Source organism: Suncus etruscus, chromosome 5, assembly GCF_024139225.1.
Source record: "Suncus etruscus isolate mSunEtr1 chromosome 5, mSunEtr1.pri.cur, whole genome shotgun sequence".
Taxonomy (NCBI): Eukaryota; Metazoa; Chordata; class Mammalia; order Eulipotyphla; family Soricidae; genus Suncus; species Suncus etruscus.
In genome coordinates this window covers 75,893,797-75,916,021 of record NC_064852.1, presented here as the reverse complement: position 1 = coordinate 75,916,021, position 22,225 = coordinate 75,893,797, and the positions used below count along the sequence as shown (strand labels likewise).

At 35.8% G+C, this 22,225-nt stretch overlaps 1 protein-coding gene and 1 non-coding gene across 2 annotated transcripts in view; both read left to right on the top strand.

Annotated features, from left to right (window-relative positions):
* Window positions 1-21,835, top strand: part of BAZ2B (bromodomain adjacent to zinc finger domain 2B) — a 200,794-nt gene extending 178,959 nt beyond the window's left edge. The window contains exons 32-37 of the mRNA XM_049773091.1: window positions 1,594-1,799; window positions 2,291-2,426; window positions 7,120-7,266; window positions 13,698-13,960; window positions 14,208-14,351; window positions 20,449-21,835. Of these exons, the coding sequence (XP_049629048.1) occupies window positions 1,594-1,799; window positions 2,291-2,426; window positions 7,120-7,266; window positions 13,698-13,960; window positions 14,208-14,351; window positions 20,449-20,602 (1,050 nt within the window). The 3' untranslated portion in view covers window positions 20,603-21,835. The remainder of the gene's footprint in view (window positions 1-1,593; window positions 1,800-2,290; window positions 2,427-7,119; window positions 7,267-13,697; window positions 13,961-14,207; window positions 14,352-20,448) is intronic.
* LOC126010557 (U6 spliceosomal RNA) lies at window positions 12,259-12,365 on the top strand. The gene has a single exon (XR_007496580.1). It is a non-coding gene; the product is annotated as a U6 spliceosomal RNA (small nuclear RNA).
* Window positions 21,836-22,225: the final 390 nt, after the last annotated feature.

Sequence of the window (22,225 nt, the reverse complement as noted above, 5' to 3'; positions counted from 1 at the left end):
GATCAGGGGGGTTAATGCCAATTTGTGAGTGAGAAACATCAGAATCTGGGTTGCTGAGTTGGATGCACAGATGGGAGAGTGAGAGGAAGATATGTTGAGGTGCTTGAATATCTTTATAAATGTGTTTTTAAACATAAAGCTAAAGAGTAGATATAAGCAGGCTGATAAATATTTGAGCTAAAAATGGGCTAAAGAATTGATAAAGGGGCCAGAGAGATAGCAAGGAGGTAAGGCCTTTCATGCAGAAGATTGGTGGTTTGAATCCCGGCATCCCATATGGTCCCCCAGCCTGCCAGGAGCGATTTCTGAGCATAGAGCCAGGAGTAACCCCTGAACACTGCTGGGTCTGACCCAACCCCCCCCCAAAGGAATTGATATAAACAAGCTGCTTGAGTATCTACTGTTTGCCTTCCCTATGCTAGAGATAAAATGAGTAGATAAATTCGATGGTCCCTACTTCATGAAATTTAGAACTAGATGTATAAATAAGTGATAGAAGAATTTAACCAGGGCTTACAAGGTAAGATGCTTGCTTTGCATGCTTGGCCCAAAAACCAATAAAAAACGTTAATTAAATAATCACAGTGATAAAAATGTTGTGACTGTCAAAATATCATGGAGTATTTATTATATAGCTTTTTTGAGAGCCTGTGATAGGGAGACTTACCCTCATAAGTCAGGGATGGGTTTTCTGAGGAAGCAAATTATGACATGTAAACTGCAAAATGAGTGAAGCTAACCAAGAGATAAAAGCTCTATAGATAAATGGAACAGTTTCTGCAAATCTCCTGCTTCCTGAAGAAAAAAATGATGAATGCAGGGTATATGTAATATAAACACAGATACAGGACAAGAGCAATAGTGCAGCGGTAGGGCAGGCTGCCCAGGATGGACCCTGGAGTCCTATATGATCCCCGAACCAGGAGCGATTTCTGAGCGCATCGCCAGGAGTAACCCCTGAGCATCACCAGGTGTGGCCCAAAAAACAAAAACAAAAAAAACCAACACAGATACATATGTAATATATATAGAAGTGTGATAAAGAGGCCCGGAGAGATAGCACAGCGGTGTTTGCCTTGCAAGCAGCCGATCCAGGACCAAAGGTGGTTGGTTCGAATCTCAGTGTCCCATATGATCCCCCGTGCCTGCCAGGAGCTATTTCTGAGCAGACAGCCAGGAGTAACCCCTGAGCAACACCGGGTGTGACCCAAAAACAAAAACAAAAACAAAAGAAGTGTGATAAAAGGAATAAAGACAAAGATAAATTGCAAAGACAATGAGGCTACCAAGAGCTTTCCATGTAAATGGTCTCATGAAATTAATGAGCATTTTAGTTGGAAATTCTTAAGAATATTTTGCTGATATACTTACTAAGCCTTTTCAAGATTTTCTCAACCTTTGTTTTTTTTTTTTTTTTTTTTTTTATTTTTCATTGGTTTTATTTTCTTCTTCCACTGAGCATAGGAAACACAGTAAAAGCTTTTCAGTGAAACATCCTTGAGATCTGCTGGTTTCGGCTGCCTTCTTTTAGTAATGCCTTCCAACAGGCATTTTAAATAGAAACCATAGTAACATTATTCTCTTGATATATAGGGTTGGATGTGTCCAGAGCCTGCATCAGAAAGGGAGGACTTGGTATATTTTGAACATAAGTCATTTTCTAAATTATGCAAGGAGCATGATGGAGAATATACTGGCGAAGAAGAAAGCAGTGAGCATGCACTAGAACGGAAGAATGACAACCCCCTAGATATAGCTGTAACCAGGCTGGCTGATTTGGAGCGGAACATTGAAAGAAGGTATCTGAAGAGCCCCTTAAGTACCACCATTCAGATCAAACTGGATAATGTGGGCACAGTTACTGTCCCTGCTCCTGCACCATCCATTAGTGGTGATGGTGACGGGTAGGTTATTGAGATTAACTTGAAAAATTATTGTGCTTCTTTGCTAATTGGAGCCTATTTTCTATTGCCTGTTATCTATGTATCTTCTTGTATGTCTGTGATCCATATGGATCATGCTATTTGCATGGTGCTTCGTTAAAACATTTTTTTTTTGTTATGTGCGTTGATAATCCTGCAAAGTGATCTTACATTTACCTGGTTGTGACTAAGCTTTGAGGCACGTAGCCACAGTCTGTGCACTACATCAAATTTAGTTGCTTATACCTTATACTTATTGGCTGTTACATGTTTTTGTCATTGCTTGGCTTTCAGTGTGATGATTGTTTCACATTCAGTAACCATAAGTGTGGACATGACCTACTTAATTTTTCTATATTTCAATGCAGAATTGAAGAGGATATTGCTCCAGGGCTCAGGGTATGGAGAAGGGCATTATCAGAAGCTCGCAGTGCTGCACAGGTAGCTCTGTGCATTCAGCAGTTACAGAAATCAATAGCATGGGAAAAATCAATTATGAAAGTTGTAAGTGTTTTCATTTAAGAAATACTATAACTAATTTACTTTGTCCTGTTTTTTTCCAACATCCAGCTTTTTATTAATAGTACTTATTGTCAAATGATATATGCAATACTTGAGAATATGCCTAATTCTTAAAAATGCTTTCCTCCTTCTACTATGCTCTTTGGTGGAATCTACCAAATGTGTTCTTTATTTTTTATCTTAATTATCTCTTGTTTTTGAATATTGTTTATAACTGATATGCTCTCTTTCTGTCAGCCTAGTAGTTTGCTAATCTAAACATGTTAAAGGCCTCTTATCCATGTTCCAGTGCCTAACAATTCCTATTGTCTACATCACTACATCTAAAAATGTCTATATATCATTTTGGTTCAATGCTAAGTAATGCTTCTGTGAATAAGTATAAGATTATAGTATTCTTAACTTTCTGCAATATTACTACATATTAAGCATCAATAGTAGTTGACCTGATGTCTAGATTTTTAGTTTTTCTTTAATAATTAAAACTGGGTTTTCACCTTGTTTGTTTATGCTAATCAGTTATTGTGATATAATGGCCTAATTTTGTATCGAATGCTGAATATAATATTCAAAGTAAGAGATAATATTTCACATATTTTATGAAGATTCTTTTCAAGTTAGTTGTAGTCCTTTTACCTCTAAAACTATATATGTATATATTACATTTACTATGAGTCACTTTAACATTTGCTTTTGAATTATAAATTAGTTTTAAATTTCAGGTATTAGAAAGTTGTTTTTTTTTTTTTTGTTATTTTTGGGCCACACCCGGTGACACTCAGGGTTTACACCTGGCTATACACTCAGTAATCGCCTCTGGCTTGGGGGACCATATGGGACGCCTGGGGATAGAACTGTGGTCTGTCCTAGGCTGGCATGCACAAGGCAGACACCTTACTCTCTGAGACACTGCTCTGGCCCTGAAAGTTGTTTTCATGAATGAATTAGAATAAAATTCTTTAGTGATCCATAAGAAAGAAATTTAGCATTCTTTCCTTCATATTTACCTCTAGGTTTAGACTACTCAAGGCCTTATACAAATATGTTTAACTTTTTTCTGTATTTCATGTAAACCTTATGGTTTAATGAATTATTGCCAATTCAGAATAGAATTTACATTATGTTTTAAAGTATTATTTAGCTTATTGGTAGTTTTTTACCAAGTAAAATCAGTCTCCTAAAACTAATATTAGAAAAAAAAAAGAACAGGGGCCCGGAGAAATAGCACAGTGGCATTTGCCTTGCAAGCAGCCAATCCAGGACTAAAGGTGCTTGGTTCGAATCCCAGTGTCCCATATGGTCCCCCGTGCCTGCCAGGAGCTATTTCTGAGCAGACAGCCAGGAGTAACCCCTGAGCACCGCTGGGTGTGACCCAAAAACAAAAAAAGAAAGAAAGAAAGAAAGAAAGAAAGAAAGAAAGAAAGAAAGAAAGAAAGAAAAGAAAGAGAAAGAAAGAAGAAAAGAAAGAAAGAAAGAAAGAGAAGAAAAGAAAGAAAAGAAAGAAAAAGAAAGAAAAGAAAAAAAAAAGAAAGAAGAAAGAAAGAAAAGAAAGAAAGAAAGAAAGAAAGAAAGAAAGAAAGAAAGAAAGAAAGAAGAAAGAAGAAGAAGAAAGAAGAAAGAAAGAAAGAAAGAAAGAAAGAAAGAAAGAAAGAAAGAAAAAGAAAGAAAGAAAGAAAGAAAAAGAAAGAAAGAAAGAAAGAAAGAAAGAAGAAAAGAAAGAAAGAAGAGAGAAGAAAGAAAGAAAAGAAAGAAAGAAAGAGAAAGAGAGAGAGAGAGAAAGAAAGAAAGAGGGAGAGAGAAGGAAGGAAGGAAGGAAGGAAGGAAGGAAGGAAGGAAGGAAGGAAGGAAGGAAGGAAGGAAGGAAGGAAGGAAGGAAAGAAAGAAAGAAAGAAAGAAAGAACAGTTTTAAGTCATCTTTAACATAAAGATAAAGGTTGAATTCCTACTAAAATTAAAATCTGTATACATTTTTTGTTTGTTTTGTTTTGTTTTTGGGCAACACCTGGTGATGCTCAGGGGTTACTCCTGGCTATGTGCTCAGAAATCGCTTCTGGTTTCGGGACTATATGGGATGGCAGGGGATCGAACACGTTCCATCCTAGGTCAGAGTGTGCAAGGCAAACGTCCTACTGCTTGCACCTCTGCTTCTGCCCCTGTACAGATGTATTTTTTAACTGCATGTAGGTGATCACTTAGGTTATATAACCTATAAAAATTATTCCAAATCTGTTTTATAACAGTATATTCATTTTTATCTAAAGCTTTATTTTGATTTTTGAAAACTTACAAGACTTTCCTATTGTTAATATCATACCATTATTTAACAATAGTTAATTATGAAATATTTTCTGGTTTTCTATCATTTAATGTTTATTTGCTTTGAAAGTACCTTTAAAAGAACACAATTTTGGGGTCGGAGAGATAGCATGTAGGTAGGGCGTTTGTCTTGCATTCAGAAGGATGGCGGTTTGAATCCTGGCATCCCATCTGGTCCCCCGAGCCTGCCAAGGGCAATTTCTGAGTGTAGAGCCAGGAGTAACCCCTGAGCATTGCCGGGTGTGACCCAAAAAAAACAAAACAACAACAACAACAAAAAAAGAACACAATTTTATATTCAAAAACCTGAAAACTTTGTAATCTTTAATTGGAAGTATAAAAGTACCTAATAATATTTACAGTAAGTCGTAAGAACATGTTTAGTACTCAGGTTGGGGAGAAAGCTGGAAGGGCTGAAGCATATGCTTTGTTTCCAGGCATCCCACATGAACACTGGGTGAGCCCCAAAACAAATCTTAGGTATCCCTTGCTAGAGACTATGTTTAAAGAAAAAAGTGAATCTCTAACAGTTTGACTCAAGAAAATTTTCCGGGTAGGCTGTTTGCCTTGCATGCAGCTAATCCAGGATGGACAGTGGTTCGAATCATGGTCCCCCGTGCAAAGCCAGGAGTAACCCCTGAGCGCTGCCAGGTGTCGACCAAAACCAAAAAAAAAAAAAAAAAAAAAAAAAGAAAGGAAGAAAGAAAGAAAGAAAAGTCACCAATCAGAATATGCTTTCTTTGTATTATTTTTAATGGTAAACAGTGAGCAACATCCATGACTCTAACTGTAATAGCGAAGGAGTTAAAATCAAATATTAATATAATTGCTTCTAACATATTGTGAGCTATTCCTGTGGTTTATTTGCAAAACTGTTTTTTTGATATCTGTCACCTTCCTTAATAAATATTAGAAAATAATTTTATTTTTAAATCAAATGTGAGATGTGAGACAGACTGTAGTATTTTTAGTAACCTATTCTAGAATATGAGAATTCAGCTGCATTTATGTTTATTATAGGGATTTAAATATAACTTTTCAAGTGTTAATTCTCAATAAATATTTTGTAGTAAAAGTTTAAAAAATGCTTATTTTTATAATATTAAACAAGTAATTTAGAAAAATAGTATTTATCTATATGTCACTAGAAGACATCATAGAATATAAATTTTGAATATAAAACTCACCAGCAATAGCTCTAATACATGTGCAAGTTTTTATGATACATGTGTGCTAAGATTTTGAGTGTATACCTGCCATTTTATTAAAATTTCCAAGCTGCTATTGGTGTGTGTGTATATACATATATATTGACTTATATGACTTTCAGATTTTTCCAAATTACGATTTTAATATGTTGGAAATAAAAATAAAGTTTGAAAAGTTAATCTCTTTTAGAGTCTGTAAATACATATCTATAAACTAGAGTAATCATAGTTTCAATGTTTTCATTTTTTATAATACTGATTGCAGGACATTTTATCCCAGGACTGGATATGCAAGCTTAAATGCCAAAATATAATGTTAGTGCTTACTGTTTTTTAAGTCATCATTAAAATTTTACTTATTTAACTTTTTTCTTTTCCTTTGTATATCTTGAGATATAAAAATATCTGTATTCATAGGGAAAAGTAATCTGCATATTTTATACTTCTTAGCATTAGAAATTTTCAAAAGAAGAAATAATTTTATATTTAATTCTGGAAAATAAGTCATGACCTTCTGAATTCTTTGAATTTTCCTATTAGGGCTTTTTTAATCATAAATAATTTTGTAGGATCCATTTTATTCAGTTGTGATACATTGATTTCCAAAGTTTCCTGATTTGAACACATTTTTTAATCAGTCACAAACCAATGAATTCCATTAAAATATATACATCTTTTTTGTTGTATAATTCTGATTCTAATACATTTCCTAATTTCAATCTTAAAAATTACTCTTTTATTTCTTTCTCAGGATATCATGAGGATGCTAAGATAAGCCAAAGATGAAATATATTTTTAAAATGAATGCACCACATATTGAAGTTATTCATTGCTTTATGTGCTCTAATGTCATGTTAATTATTTCATGTTAATGTGTACATGCTTCTGAAGTGTGTGCAGGCATCCAACCTCTAGCTTTGTTTTTTGCAGTGTACCTGAAATGTGCATTTACCCCAATTGAACTGCTCACCCCGTCATGTGGTCCATATCTGTGTAACGAGAGATACATAGATGTGTATGGCTACTGTATATTTGTTAGCAAGCGGAATGTTCATTACTAATATAAACTAGGAATTATGGTGTGTTTACTATCCCAGTAACCATTATTTATAGTGCAGTATTAATTTCAAATGATTTTTCATATATTATAGTACTGCCAGATCTGTCGGAAGGGAGATAATGAAGAGCTGCTCCTCCTTTGTGATGGCTGTGACAAAGGCTGTCACACATACTGCCATAGACCCAAGATTACCACTATACCAGATGGGGACTGGTTTTGTCCAACTTGTATTGCTAAGGTAAGATTGAGCTAAGATTGAACTAGGGCTTTTATTTCCACTCTAAAGAATCCAGTGCTCTCTCTTGGACATATTCCTTTCTTTCTCTCTCACACTACTCTAAGTAAATTTCTTTCAATAAAACTATTTTTGCTTCACTAAGCCATTATATTCACCTCTTAAAGGATAAATTTTAGATATTTGTATTGCATTCACCAAGTTGGTGGCTTTTTTTGTAAGAATGAGGATAAGGGTGACCATGCCAGGCACTTCTCAGGACCTATTCCTGCCTCTCCATAGGATTGATCTATGGTGATGAGCAGGGGACCATATGTACTGCCAGGGATTCAAACTGGAATTATCAAGATGCAAGACAAGTGCCTTCTCTTATACTCTATCTCCAGTACAATATTTACAAAGTTGTTTCACCCTCACCAGAACATTATGATGATTCCTTTAACAAATCCTAATGTTAGTAGTTATGTCTTATCGTTCCTAAACTTTTAGCAATGTTAACCTACTTTTATTTTTTCTGCTTTTTGTACAACATCCAGTGGTGCTCTGGGTTTCCCTCTGGCTTTGCACTCAGAGATCACTCCTGATGGGCTCTGGGCACATTTGTGATGCCAGGTATTGAACCTAAATCAGGCACGAATGAGGCAAGCACCTTACCTACTATACTGTCACTCTGGCTCAATTAATCTATTTTCTTTGTGTGAATTTGCCTAGTATAGTCATTACATATAAATTGGGATTTGTGGACTTTTTTTTTCTTTTAAATTTTGGACTATGTCCTGAAGTGCTTTAATTCTGTGACTAGGAGTCACTTCTAGTGGTGCACAGGTAAACATGGTGATCAAGTCCAGCCTCTAACATGCAAATCATCCACTTAGCCTGTTGAGTGATTTTTCCAGTTCCAATATGTGGCTTGATTTCCTTAGAATAGTTTATTTGTATAAATACTTCCTTTTTATACTTAAATAATATTCCATTTTTGCAAATATTCCATATTTTGTTTAATCATCAACTGATATAGATTGTTTCCTTCCTACCTTTGACCACTATAAATGATGCTGCTGTTACATCATTTATAATTACCTATTTTACATTATTATCTAAATACCTAGAAATAGCTTACTAGATCATATATTTTTTTAATAATTTTTATTGTGACAAGTCTTTCACAGTAATATTTAAGGTACATAGTGACATTGAACCAGGTGTATTCCCACCATCAGTGTTGTCCTCCCTCCAGCCTTGTTCCCAGCATCTCCCACTTTTGCCCCTCCAGACTGCTAGGATAACTGATCCTCTCTGTGTGTAGTTTGTTGAAGATTGGGCATCGACTTTGTTGTCGTTGACTTTGGGTTTGGTGTTTAAGTCTGATCATTTTTTTATTTCTACTCAATGTTCATACGAATGATTCTGGTACCATCCATTTTTCCCCCTCAATTTATGAGGCAGACCAAGATGATTCAAATTATGTGGTTCTGTTTGAAAAAAAAAAAAACGAAAAGAAGAAAATAGATCATGTATTTTAAGTCACCTCCTAATCACATTCAAATTAGAAACCTGTGAATTATACATTTGACCAGAGAGAAGCTATATGATAAAAGGGGAATAAAGATGGGTTTTAGAGAGGTAAAATAAGCAAGTAGAGTGAAGAGATCAACATATATTGAGGACCAGACACTTCCTAGGTATTCCCTAATTCATTCACTCTCTTTTAAATCTCTTAATTTATTCACACATTTTTGTTTTGATTTTGTTTGAGGGCCATACCTTACAGTCCTTAAGGGTTATTCCTGGCAGACTCGGGACTATATGAAGTGCCTGAGGATCAAACCCGGGTCAGCTGTGTGTAAGGCAAATACCCATCCCATTGTACTACCACTCCAGCCCCTTAATTATTCTTTCATTTTTATTTAAACACCGTGGTTACAAGGTTGTTCATAATACAGTTTTATTTTACATATAAAGTTGTTCATGATTGAGTTAACAGTCATGTAATGTACAATACCTATAGTCTCCATTTTAATTTCTCAATCATTATCAGTAACTGCTTCCTCTCTTAAATTTAGTTCTAAACTTCTCTATGTTCATTGCCATCTTTCTTTTCAGTTCTCTCTTTCTGGCACTCTTAAAATGCTTCAACTCTTTTAACTTAAAACCTTTTCACTATTTCTTTTTTTTTTTTTTTTTTTTTTTTTTTGGTTTTTGGGCCACACCCGGCGGTGCTCAGGGCTTACTCCTGGCTGTCTGCTCAGAAATAGTTCCTGGCAGGCACGGGGGACCATATGGGACACCGGGATTCAAACCAACCACCTTTGGTCCTGGATCGGCTGCTTGCAAGGCAAACGCCACTGTGCTATCTCTCCGCCTTTTCACTATTTCTAAATCTTCTTTGTTCCTAAACTAGCTATTTAGTGTCCCCTTACCTTAGTTAGCTTTCTAATTTGTAAGCCATTTACTTTCCTTAGCTCCAATAACTTTGTATCAAATTGTGGCTAAAAAAAATATGCCCAGACTTTGAAATTTCATTGATATTGTAGTAAACCGTAGTGCCTAAAAGTTGGGGGAGAAGGGAAAGAAAAAATGTCTGTCATTGAGTAGGCTGGAAGGCAGGAAGGAAACCAGGGGAATGGAGGGAATGGATACCAGTGAAGGGATTGGTGTTGAAACATTGTAGGCCTGAAATTCAAACAAACAATTTTATAATTCCTGCTGATTCAATAAAGAAAAATGTAAAAGAAATCCATTGAGGGGCCGAGTAATAGCACAGCTGTAGGGTATTTGCCTTGCATGCAGGCAACACAGGACAGACCCCAGTTCGATTCCCAGCATTCCATACGGTCACCCGAGCCTTCCAGAAGTGATTTCTGAATGAGGAGTCAGGAGTAACCCCTGAGCACCACCGCGTGTGACCCCAAAACCAAAAATATATAAAAAAAAATAAAAAGAAATCCATTGATAAGACCTTTATGGTGGCTAATTTTCCTTGTTTGTTTTGTTTTGGGCCACACTCAGTTATGCTCAGGGGTTACTCCTGACTCTGCACTCAGGATATAATATCACTGGTGGTGCTCAGACCATATGGGGTGCTGGGATCAAACCTTGTTCAGCCATGTGCAAGGCGAGCACCCTACCAGTGTTCCTCAAACTATGGCCCGCGGGCCACATATTGTATTTGTATGTTTTGTTTCTTCATTGCAAAATAAGATATATGCAGTGTGCATAAGAATTCATTCATAAGTTTTGTTTTTACTATAGTCAGACCCTCCAATGGTCTGAGGGACAGTGAACTGGCCCCCTTTTTAAAAAGTTTGAGGTCTATACTATCTCTCTGCCCTTTTTGTGCCTAATACTTACCTTCAGCTCTCTTTATTTACCTCGGTCTTCATTCTCAGCTAATCATCTTACTCTTTCTTCACTCTGTTTTTGTTTTTGGGTCACACCCGGCAGCACTCAGGGGTTAATTCTGGCTCTAGGCTCAGAAATCACTTCTGGCAGGTTTGGGGGACCATATGGGATGCCAGGATTCGAACCACTATCTTTCTGCATGCAAGGCAAACACCTTACCTCCATGCTATCTCTCCGGCCCCCACTTTCTTCACTCTGAAAAAGAAAAATATCAGAAGGAAATCAAAAGAATCCATTCTACATCTACCACCCTTCCTATATTGGGGCTCAGATGTTCTACCTTCTCTCCTTGCGTCATGAACTGCTGATGCCTGTAAGCCTTTTCCTTCATCTGGACTTCAGATCCTATCCCCCTTTCAACTCTATAGGTAGGTAAGAATTTAACAGTGCTCTCTCCTTCTGCATCATAACTTCTTGCACCACCATTAGAGTCTTCTTATCAGCCTACTACAGTATACTAAGTTCTCATCTACCTATACAAGCTATGTTGTCTTTTATTGTAGGAAAATAGAACAGGAAGCTAAAGAATAGCTTAAAGGGCTGAGCACATGCTTTCTTGGTGGTTTGTTCCCTGCCAGCATGTGGTGTCCCAAGCACTATCAGAAACACCAATTAATTACTGGATAAAGAAACAAAACTCTCTTGGCCTTATTTCTTCCTTGATTTATTTTTACCATTTCTGTTCTTCCCTTTAAAAATAGTTTCTAGAAATCTTAAATTTTGGTTCTTTCACATGAATAAGATTTTTTTTTAAACTTGACTGATTGATTCATTGATTGGTCTTTGGGCCATATCCACCGGTGCTCAGGGCCCACTCCTGGGGCTCTGCACTCAGAAATCTCCCCTGGCAGACTGGGAAACCACATGGGATGCCAGGAATCTAACTGGGTCTCTCCCCGGTTGGCCACTTACAAGGCAAATACCCTACTGCTGTGCTCTCTCTCTCTCCAGCCTGGCACTTGAGTAAAATTTATACCTCCTCAGCTTATCCAAAATTGCTCTAATCCTGTGCCCAGATGTCTACAGTGATCACCTGGCAGTTACATTTAATAAAATAAAGCAGTCTGGCACCCTTGAGACCCTATTTTTATTTGATTTCTAGAATATCACACCAATCTAATCTTCGTGCTTTTTCATTATCTTTTGCTAGTTTTTCTTACCTCTCTGATCTGTAATCACTGGGGTGTTTCTTAATAAAATGATAATTTCTGCCTTGTAAGCTGTTGACAGCTTACCAGCTACCTTCTCAATTGCTGATAAATACACATGTGTAAATAGAGCAGGAACATACCTTTTATGTGTAATCTGATAGGTTCTGCTTAGAGCATATTAAAGTTCCCCTTTGAATTTAGGTTTTAATAAGGTGTGTCCAAGAGCAGTGTAATAAGTTAAACAGTAAAATAAAAGTGCCTTAAAGTATATTATGGGAACCATAACATGTGGCTGAGGCATCAAGTGATAACTCCTCACACATTGCATACATAAGAAGTGGGTCCATCCCAAGCACTGTACAAACAAAATGGAAAACAAAAACACATGTGTACTCTTTCATGAGACAGACGAATAAGCATTCATTTAAAAATATAGGGACTAGTGCTTGCTTCAGCAGCACATATACTAAAATTGGAACGATGCAGAGAAGATTAGCATGGCCCCTGCGCAAGGATGACATGCAAATTCGTGAAGCATTCCATATTTAAAATATATATATATATATATATAAATTTGGAACATGCCACGCAAGGGGGAGAGGGGATGAGAAAGGGAAGGAACAAGGACTGTAGTAGAGGGAACAGTTGAACCAGGGGAAAGAGGAGATGCTGAAAGAGGGTAGGGTAGCATAATGTATGAGACCCTATCAGCAATAGTACTGTGAACACAATGCAAAAACAAAGAAAATAAAGTTTAAAATTAAAAAGCTTCTCTTAGAAATAGAGTGGTGGATGGGATGCAAAGACAGGAGAGGGCATTGGTGGAGGGAAGAGGACCTTGCTGAAGGGTTCACTGTTGAAAGATAGTACACCTGAAAAAACAAGGTTGCTTGTTTATTTTTGAGTCACTCTCCAGTGTGATTGAGTTACTTCTGGATATGTAACTCAGAATTACTCCTGGTGGATGCAGAAAACCATCTAGGATGCCATATAGGATAACACATCTATTAAATGAACTTGAGTCAGCTTCATACAAGGCAAGCAGCCTTCCACTGTACTATAGCTCCACCCCAACAAATGACTTAAAGCTACATAACTCTCTTTAGGATGAGTATGACACACCCTGCAGTGTTCAGGGGACTATGTGGTTCTGAGAATTGTATCTAGGCTCCCAATTGCCAAGCATTCATATCAGTGCTTTGAACTATTTCTCCATTCCTATGAACAGTTTTTTCATGCTTTGATATAGTGTGTTGTGTGTGTGTGATTTTGTGATTCGTTCTTTTTGTTTGGGGGTGGCAGGAAGTGGGAGCTTGGCAGGGAAGTACTCCAAGCTGGGTTTTAGGGAGAACAGGTTATATTGTTACTGGACCTAGTTTTGTTGGGAGGGGGCCAACCAGAACTGCCTCTTTTCGTGCTTGGAGACCATGCAGCCAGGATTAGACTTGGGGCTTCAGCATGAAAGGCATATTCTCAAGCCCTTTGAACCATTTCCCTGGTCCAGCTGTAACTTACCCAGCTTTTTTTTTAATTACTTTTTCAAATTCCTTATTAATAAGCTTTCTGTTTTTATTTGTTAATATTTGTTATAGATTATAGTATTCCTTTTTTTTAAACTCTTGCAGTTAGTCATCTAATCAAAGAAGCATTCTTGATAAATTCTGTGATACCATGAAATTAACATCTTTATGTGTTAGTGACTCCTTAATTTTTTTATGTACTGTTAGATTTTAGCTTGTGGAGAACAAATTCTTAGATCTCTCTTGAAAATAAAATGACCAGCCTTTTTGGTTGAGATATATTCTTTGTTCTATTATACTTTAAAATAATAGATTTGTAGATAGTAATATTCTGATCTTCGTTTACTTTTTTTAATTCAAGGCAAGTGGTCAAAGTATAAAAATCAAAAAGCTTCATGTCAAAGGAAAAAAGACTGAGTCAAAGAAAGGCAAGAAAGTAAGCTTAACAGGGGATACTGAAGATGAAGATTCTGCATCGACAAGTAGTTCAATAAAAAGAGGAAACAAGGATCTAAAAAAAAGAAAAATGGAGGAAAACACATCTATTAACTTGTCAAAACAAGAAAGTTTTACTTCTATTAAAAAACCTAAAAGAGATGACTCCAAAGACCTAGCTCTCTGCAGGTATTTTTTCAGTTTTTATTCACTATATATTGCTAGCATCCTATTTTATTTGCTTAGAAACCTAAATGTGAGTTTTTGACAATTTATAGGAATAGAAAAAAATTAAAATATACAGTATAAGCAGTTATGTTCTTTTATTTTTATAGCATTGAGTTCTATTTGAAAAGATGATAAAGACTAAATTTTTACTAAAAATAGATATTATGACGCTTATAGGCATTGATTTTAAACATTTTTTTTTCATCAGTATAATCCTTGCTGAAATGGAAACTCATGAAGATGCATGGCCTTTTCTACTTCCTGTAAACTTGAAACTTGTTCCTGGTTATAAGAAAGTTATTAAGAAGCCTATGGATTTTTCCACAATTAGAGAAAAATTAAGCAGTGGCCAGTAAGTATATAATTTAATTCAGTACCTTCAAATGCTCATTTTGTCCTGGTTATCTTTCTAGTCAGCCAAAAAAATTCATTAATTTTTGCTGGGATAAGAAGCTCAAAGGGCTGGAGCACATGCTTTTATGCAGTATCTGCAGCCTGGATTCCAGCACTACATAGTTTCCCAAGCACTGTTGAGAGTGACTTTGAGCCAGGAATAGTGTCTGAACTCCCTTGATATGGATCCAAATAAAATAAAAAATAAAACAAAAATACATTAATTTGTCATCGCTCACTTTTTGAGCAAGAAAAAGAAGAGAGAAAAGAGAGTGGTGTGCGGGGGGAGTTAGGGTAGTATAGAGTGTAAGAGAAATCTATTGAAATTAATTAAGCAACTACAAAATAGTGTGTGAAGGCTGCTGTTTACATGGGAGACATCAAATCCAATAGAAAAAGCAAGGGATAATGTCAGGAAATATCCCAAAGTAATAAATAGTATCAGCTTATCTTATATGTAAGAATATTTACACTATCTCATATAGCTTTAACAAAATTTTATTTAATGTTTTCAAATGATAACAATGTAGAGAGAAATCGTTGGAAAATTTGAATATTAAAAGTTATTTTGTGCTTTTACTTGAACACTAAACATGCATTTAGTAAATGTAGAAGAAAACCATTCTTTGCTTTTCTCCTCCACATTCTCTTTAACATTACCTGGAGTAATAGTGGACCATCATTTCTGGAGGGGGCACAATTTATTTTATTGAGGGGAGAGCATATCCAGCTGCTTTTGAGAGTTCTCCTGTTTCTATGCTCAGGGATCACACTTGACTCTTGGGGCACCATACAGTACCAGGGGTCAAACCTGGGTTTCCTTCATGCACCTCCTTGTCCATAATTTTAACTGTCTTTGCTAAACTACGGGAGAATTAGTAACTCTTAGTAAAACTTAATGATTTTAGACACCCAGTTCAAAATCACAAGAACAAATATACTTATTTAACAGGCTTTGAGTCACCAGAAATTGAGGAGCTGTATTGTTGTCTCAAATGCACAGGGGAATAAAAAAAGAGAAAGAAATTTTACTTTGAAGAAGTACCTGTTTCAAAACCACCCTCTTTCAAATCCACTGCACCATGTATAATTCTACAAACATTGCCACGGTCACTCCTGAGCACTGCTGGGCATGGCCCAATTTCTCAACCCCCAAAAGATAAAAGAAATTTTGACATATATTTGATTAAATAATTGTTATTTATTATATTATTATACAATATGATGCTTAATTTTTCCTGGACATCTTTTTGTTAAAAAAAAATCCCAGTGCACCATAATTCAAACAAAATTTAGAAATGTTGAGTTAGGGCCCGGAGAGATAGCACAGTGGCGTTTGCCTTGCAAGCAGCCGATCCAGGATCAAAGGTGGTTGGTTCGAATCCCGGTGTCCCATATGGTCCCCCGTGCCTGCCAGGAGCTATTTCTGAGCAGACAGCCAGGAGTAACCCCTGAGCACTGCCGGGTGTGGCCCAAAAACCAAAAAAAAGAAATGTTGAGTTAGACTTAGCTCACAATAATTTCACTGTCCCTACATTTTATATCAATTGGTTTCATAGACTGACCACATGACTGATTTTTTTATTTAAAGACTAAATTCTGAGTCAGTTTTCAATGTTTTGGGTTGCGTTCAATGGGAGGGCTGTTTTCTTAATCACACCTACTACTTCAGGCTTGTTGCTTGGGACTCACCCCAGCAGTGCTCGAAGGATTATGCTTTACTTAAGGAGATTGAACCTTATGCTGTCAGATTTAAATGTATGCACTCACCTCATTGAGCTATATTTCTGGTCTCACGGTCTTATTTTTCTGGGTTTTTTTCTTTTTTGGTTTTTGGGTCACCCCCGGCAGTGCTCAGGGGTTACTCCTGGCTCTATGCTCAGAAATCGCTCCTGGCAGGCACGGGGGACCATATGGGATGCCGGGATTTGAATCAATGACCTTCTGCATGAAAGGAAAACGCCTTACCTCCATGCTATCTCTCCGGCTTCTTATTTTTTTGTTTTTAATTGCAGATGAACTTATCAAAATTCAGAAACATTTCAAACTATTACAATCATTGGTAGGGGCTGGAGGGATAGTATAATGGATTAGGTAGTTGGGCACTTGCATTGTCTGCAGCTGACGAAAATTTACTCTCTGGCACCCATAGTGTCTCCCTGAGCTCAGAGCCAGGAGTAAGCTGTAAGGATTACTAGTTGTGGCCCAAAAACAAACAAACAAAAATTGTAAAAGAGAAAACACTGGTTATATGTAAATCAACTGGCAAGGACATTCTTTTTTTGTTTTGTTTTGTTTTTTTTTTGGTTTTTTTTTGGGGGGGCCATACCCAGCGGTGCTCAGGGGTTACTTCTGGCTGTCTGCTCAGAAATAGCTCCTGGCAGGCACGGGGGACCATATGGGACACCGGGATTCGAACCAACCACCTTTGGTCCTGGATTTGGCTGCTTGCAAGGCAAACGCCTCTGTGCTATCTCTCCGGGCCCAAGGACATTCTTTATATATGAATTAGTTTCTTTGCTTTTACTATCAAAATTATCAAATGTTGGGGCCAGAGCAGTGGCGCAAGCGGTAAGGTGTCTGCCTTGCGAGCGCTAGCCTAGGACGGACTGCGGTTCAATCCCCCAGCATCCCATATGGTACCCCAAGCCAGGAGCGATTTCTGAGCGCATAGCTAAGAGTAACCCCTGAGCATCACCGGGTGTGGCCCAAAAACAACAACAAAAAATTATCAAATGTTTACGGGGGTGTAATGCATAGATTTTTTTATCATCAATATGACCAGGACAAATACACAAGAAAACTATACCAATATTAAAATTAATTTTTGTTTAATTTTATATGTAATTTTCCAATCCCTAAATAGAAACTGAATCTAAACTTCAAAATACCCAAAGAAATTAATTTAGAATGATCTAAAGAGCAACTTAATTAGAGCTCCTTTATGAGAATGAGCCTTGATTTAGAAAAGGGAGCAGAGAGGGAGAGAGTTCTTAATAAACCTAAGAAACAAAACTTAATGGACTTAGGTCCTCCCGTTTTCATAACTTAAAAACATTTTTTCTCTATTCATAAACATTTGTATTCTGTTTTGTTTCTGTTTCTGTTTATTTCTGTTATAACTAGTGCTTCAGGGAATATTTGTTTTAAGGCCTGGAGCCTTGAATTTGCCTTACGCATGGCCAGCCCAGTTCAAACTTTAGAATCCTATCTGGTATTCCAGGAGTAATTACTGCCAGGAGTAATTCCTAAGCACAAAGCCAGTCTAACCCCTGAACATAACCTGGTGTGGTTAAAAATAAAAAATTAAACCCCAACAAGAGAGGATTAGAAACAGGGTTTAGTTAAGTGAGAGGCAAAGCAGGGAGGCCAGAAGCCTTACAGCCACCACCCTAGGCCTAGAGTGAGAGAGAGGGCCAAGGTTGGGACCAGGGCAAGGAGTCAGACAGGGAAAGGACCAGAGAAAGGGAAATAGGAGGAGAGGCAGCAAAAAGCAGCAGGAGCAGGGTGTCTGGCAAAGTTTCTCCAGCAGTTTGGCAGCTAACATCCTGCAGGAACAAATAGACTGAATTCACAACCCTTCCTTGGGTCTTATATATACCCCCAGGCCAAAGCAGGGGCTCCTGGTAACTGCGGCCTTTATCCTTAAAGGGACAGGAGCCCCCTTCTGGCTGACCAGGGGCCATAGAATCTTTGTTCCCTTATATTCAGGCATTTCTAACTGATTAAACTCAGAATGAGTTGTGGTGAAAACTCATAAGCTATCTTTTCAATATTTAAACTAGAAAATTCTAAAACACTAGAGAGCAAAGTATCTACTTTGATGAATCTTTCTGCGTTCTACTAGCTGCCCCAGCTTCTACAAAGGAAAGGGCTGATGTGGATATTATACTTATTATACTTAAAATCTCTCTTGGATTCCAGTCTTCTTAGCATTAATCAGTAACCATTTCTGTAGAAATTGTCTAAGGAGATAAAAAAAAATATTTTTTTTATTTTTGGGCCACACCCAGTGATGCTCAGGGGTTACTCCTGGCTATGCGCTCAGAAATCACTCCTGGCTTGGGATGCAGGGATCAAACCACTATCCATCATCCTGAGTCAGCCATGTACAAGGCAAATGCCCAACCACTGTGCCATCGCTCCGGCCTCAGGAAATAAAAATATTTTTAATAAAATAAAAATTAAATTAAAAATTTGGGTGTGAATCTATGGCAGACAAATGCAGAGAAAGATATGTTAGTAAATAACTCTAAAGTCAAAAAGTGTACATTCTCATAACACATACTACTTACTGAGCTACATATTTTTCTCATATGTACACAGTGTAAACATTCAAATTTATATTCCAGAGAGAATACTAATGAAAGGAAGCCACAAATATTGCTAGCAATTGAAAGGGGGAAATTTTCTATAATGATATTACTTTAATCTAAAAATAAGTTGGTAAATTGACTTAGTGTAAAAATAAAATCACTAACCTGATTCAAGTAAAGTTATAGTAAAAAAATGATAATAAACAAACCCTCTGAGTTTCCAAAATTTGACTTATTCAAATAATAGTTAATATAAAATTGTTTCAAAGTAGAAACAAAGGAAGTACATGTATTGCCAATTCTGTTTTGTTTTATATTTTATTGAGTATTCTCAAATTGACATGAGATTTTTTTCTGACTCATGTCTTCATTGCTAAATAAAAATATGTAGAGAAAATTATATGTAAAAAAGACTAGCACATTTTAAATATTTAAGTGATATTTTTGATAGTTTGGTTTTAAAGTTATGAAGTAGAGATCATAAACATCAGATTAAGAATTTGGAGTATGTTCTTTAAAATGGTATGTTTATAATGAGGAAGAAATAAATTCTGAAAATTTAAAATAATAGTGATAAACAATAATAAAAATAAATAAAATAAAAATATAAATAAAATAAAATAAAAATAAAGGTGCTTTAAAATATTTTGTAAAATGTTTCCCCACGAATGTTTAATTCCATTACATGGAACATTCAGAATAGATTGCTCATAGAGACAACGAGATGGATTAGTGATTACTAGTTACTGTAGGGAAGAGTAAATGAGATGATTCTTTCCTCCTCCAGGAGAAAAGGAAACTGAAGTTACCTATGGGCTTACTTCATTCTGTGCTAAAGACAGAAATTTGGGCCTATTATTTATTGTAAATATTAGAAGGGAGTGAAAGACTACAAAGTATTTTGTCAAAGAAACATTTTTACCAGTTTGCAGCACTTGCTTCACAGGTGTTTTTAATGAGGATGTGTCACATCCAACCCATCATAAGTTAGAATTACTTTACATTTGAATTTTCAAAAGCCCCCTTTCAAAAATGTGTTTATTTCACTTTGAATTGGCTTGAAATGAGCCATCTTTTGCTCACCAATAAATTTAGACAGCTTTATTCATCTTTTTTTTCACTTCAGTACCCTTACAAAGAGAACTGAGCTTATTTCTCCCAATATTTAAAAAAAAAAAAAGAAGCACAGTACTTATTGAAAGACAGATTATCTTAAAATTACCTCGATAAAAGGGATAGCACATGTTTTTTTTTGGGGGGGGGGGCTTGTTTTACATCACTATACTTCAGTCCTTACGCAATAGAGCATATATGATAGAAGGAGATTTAACCCAGAGCAGCACATACTGGGATGTATGTGAACAAACCACAAGGAAAGTGTAATATTTATAGCATATAGGAAGTACTGAATTTCGACTGCAACTAAATATTTTCGAATGTGGATACAGGGTATGATAACATAAACTATTGTTCTGGTTGAGTATTCCTTTACAACTATGATAGATTAGTGTTTTACATTTAACTTCTTACTTTAAACTGTGTATAATTCAGAACACATGTCTTTTATTTCACTGACCCACTTATAAGAAAATACAGTATGGTCTATATCTGTTTAAATAATTTACCTAATTTTTTTGTATATAAATTTTTCTTTTTATTTTATCTTTTATAACCATTTATGTACAGAGTACAGTCATCCTACAAAAGCAACCTTTCTTTTAATCATGTGCTTTCTTTCAGGTACCCGAACCTGGAAACCTTTGCTCTAGATGTAAGGCTTGTTTTTGACAACTGTGAGACATTTAATGAAGATGATTCTGATATAGGGAGAGCTGGCCACAATATGAGGAATTATTTTGAAAAAAAGTGGACAGATACATTCAAAGTGAGCTGAAAGTATAATAATCTCTATTTTTCCTTCTAAAAAGGATAAACAAGACCAGCAATGTGAACTATACTACATTAATGTGCAAGGCACATAATACGATGACTTTTTTTCTTAAAATAAATATCACAAAAAAAGTATCAAAATAATGATACCATTTTTAAAGGCTTCACTCCTACAACAACCAAAACCCTTGGTTCTTGGTTTGTGTGATTTATCAGCTAATTTAGGTAGAACAGGGAAGCACACCCAAAGAATTTTCAAAGGAAAGGGTGTTATAGTGCAATAGCAATTAAAATATATCAAATCGCACTGAATATTCAACACCAGAGCTCTAATATGGGAAATGGTTCTCCTTTCCCTCTCAATAAATATCTATTTTTCATTTTTTTACTTTGTAGTTTATTTTTTAGTGAATGTATTTAATTTTATGAATTATTTATGATTAAACCACATCCAGAGTCTTCGTTTTCTGTGAAAAGGAAGAGCTAGAAAATTGCTTTAAATCTTGAAAATACAACAAGGAATGTTTTAAAATATAAAACAAAGCCAAGTTAAACTGTTTACACTGATGTGCTATAAAGCACCAAAAATAAACTTTACTGTAGAGTTACAAGTACATTTATATATATCTATATATATATATATGTTGCTGCATCACTTGTGTAGTTAAATTGTATTTCAAAACAGTGAAGACAAATTGACATGTACATACTGTTCATTATTGTTTATATTAAGTCTTGTTTAAAATATGTATTATGTGTATATATCGTTTGCAGACATTATTGTTTATGCCTTAGAAGGATTGTAGCATTTTATTTTAGTCTGAAGGTAATTATAGCTATACAACTTGTACAGTTATTATCCTCTACCAACACTGTGGCGTCTCCTTGATCTTGGTAGTGCCTGCCTTTAAAACAGGGTGTAGGGGATATTAGTTTTCCATTTTTCTATTTTGTTATATAATTTTAAGCCACCAGGGCCTAAATTAAAGTATAATCATTTGTATCCATGTGGAATAAAATTGTGACAATTTCCTACTGCACACAGTATTTTTTCATAGAGACATTTCCCTCCCATTTGCCTTGCCTCAGAAATAAATTTAAAAGACATTTGTAACCACTGTGTTTTATCTACTGTGTGTTGTGGTGGCCTGTTGGAGGCAAATAGATCAGAATTTTTTTTGTACCTATGTAAGAGTACTTGAAGTTTTATTTAAAATAAAATGTTGTGGAAAAGGTAGCATTCTTTTTTTAGGAGTGTTATTTTTCACTACAATGTGTGGCACGGATACAATAAAAGACTTACAAAGTAGGGTTTTTTTTTTTTTTTTTAGTTTTTAGTTTTTTTTAATGAAGCTAAAGATGCAGTCTTTTACCCAGAAGTTTATTTCAATTTAATTTTTATAGAATTGCTCAGAGGATAATGGGCTGAGTGGAGAGTCTGGTTTTAAGTCAAGTGATGACTATCATAAGTCTCTAGACCACTTTAGATTGTGCATTACTGGTTATTTTATGTTTCCAATATAAAATCAGACTAAACTTCAAAGTTTTGTTATGATGAGAAATGTCTATATTGGTAGACATTTAATGCAGTTCTCAAAAGAGAAAAAAAATGATCATTTAAATTAAT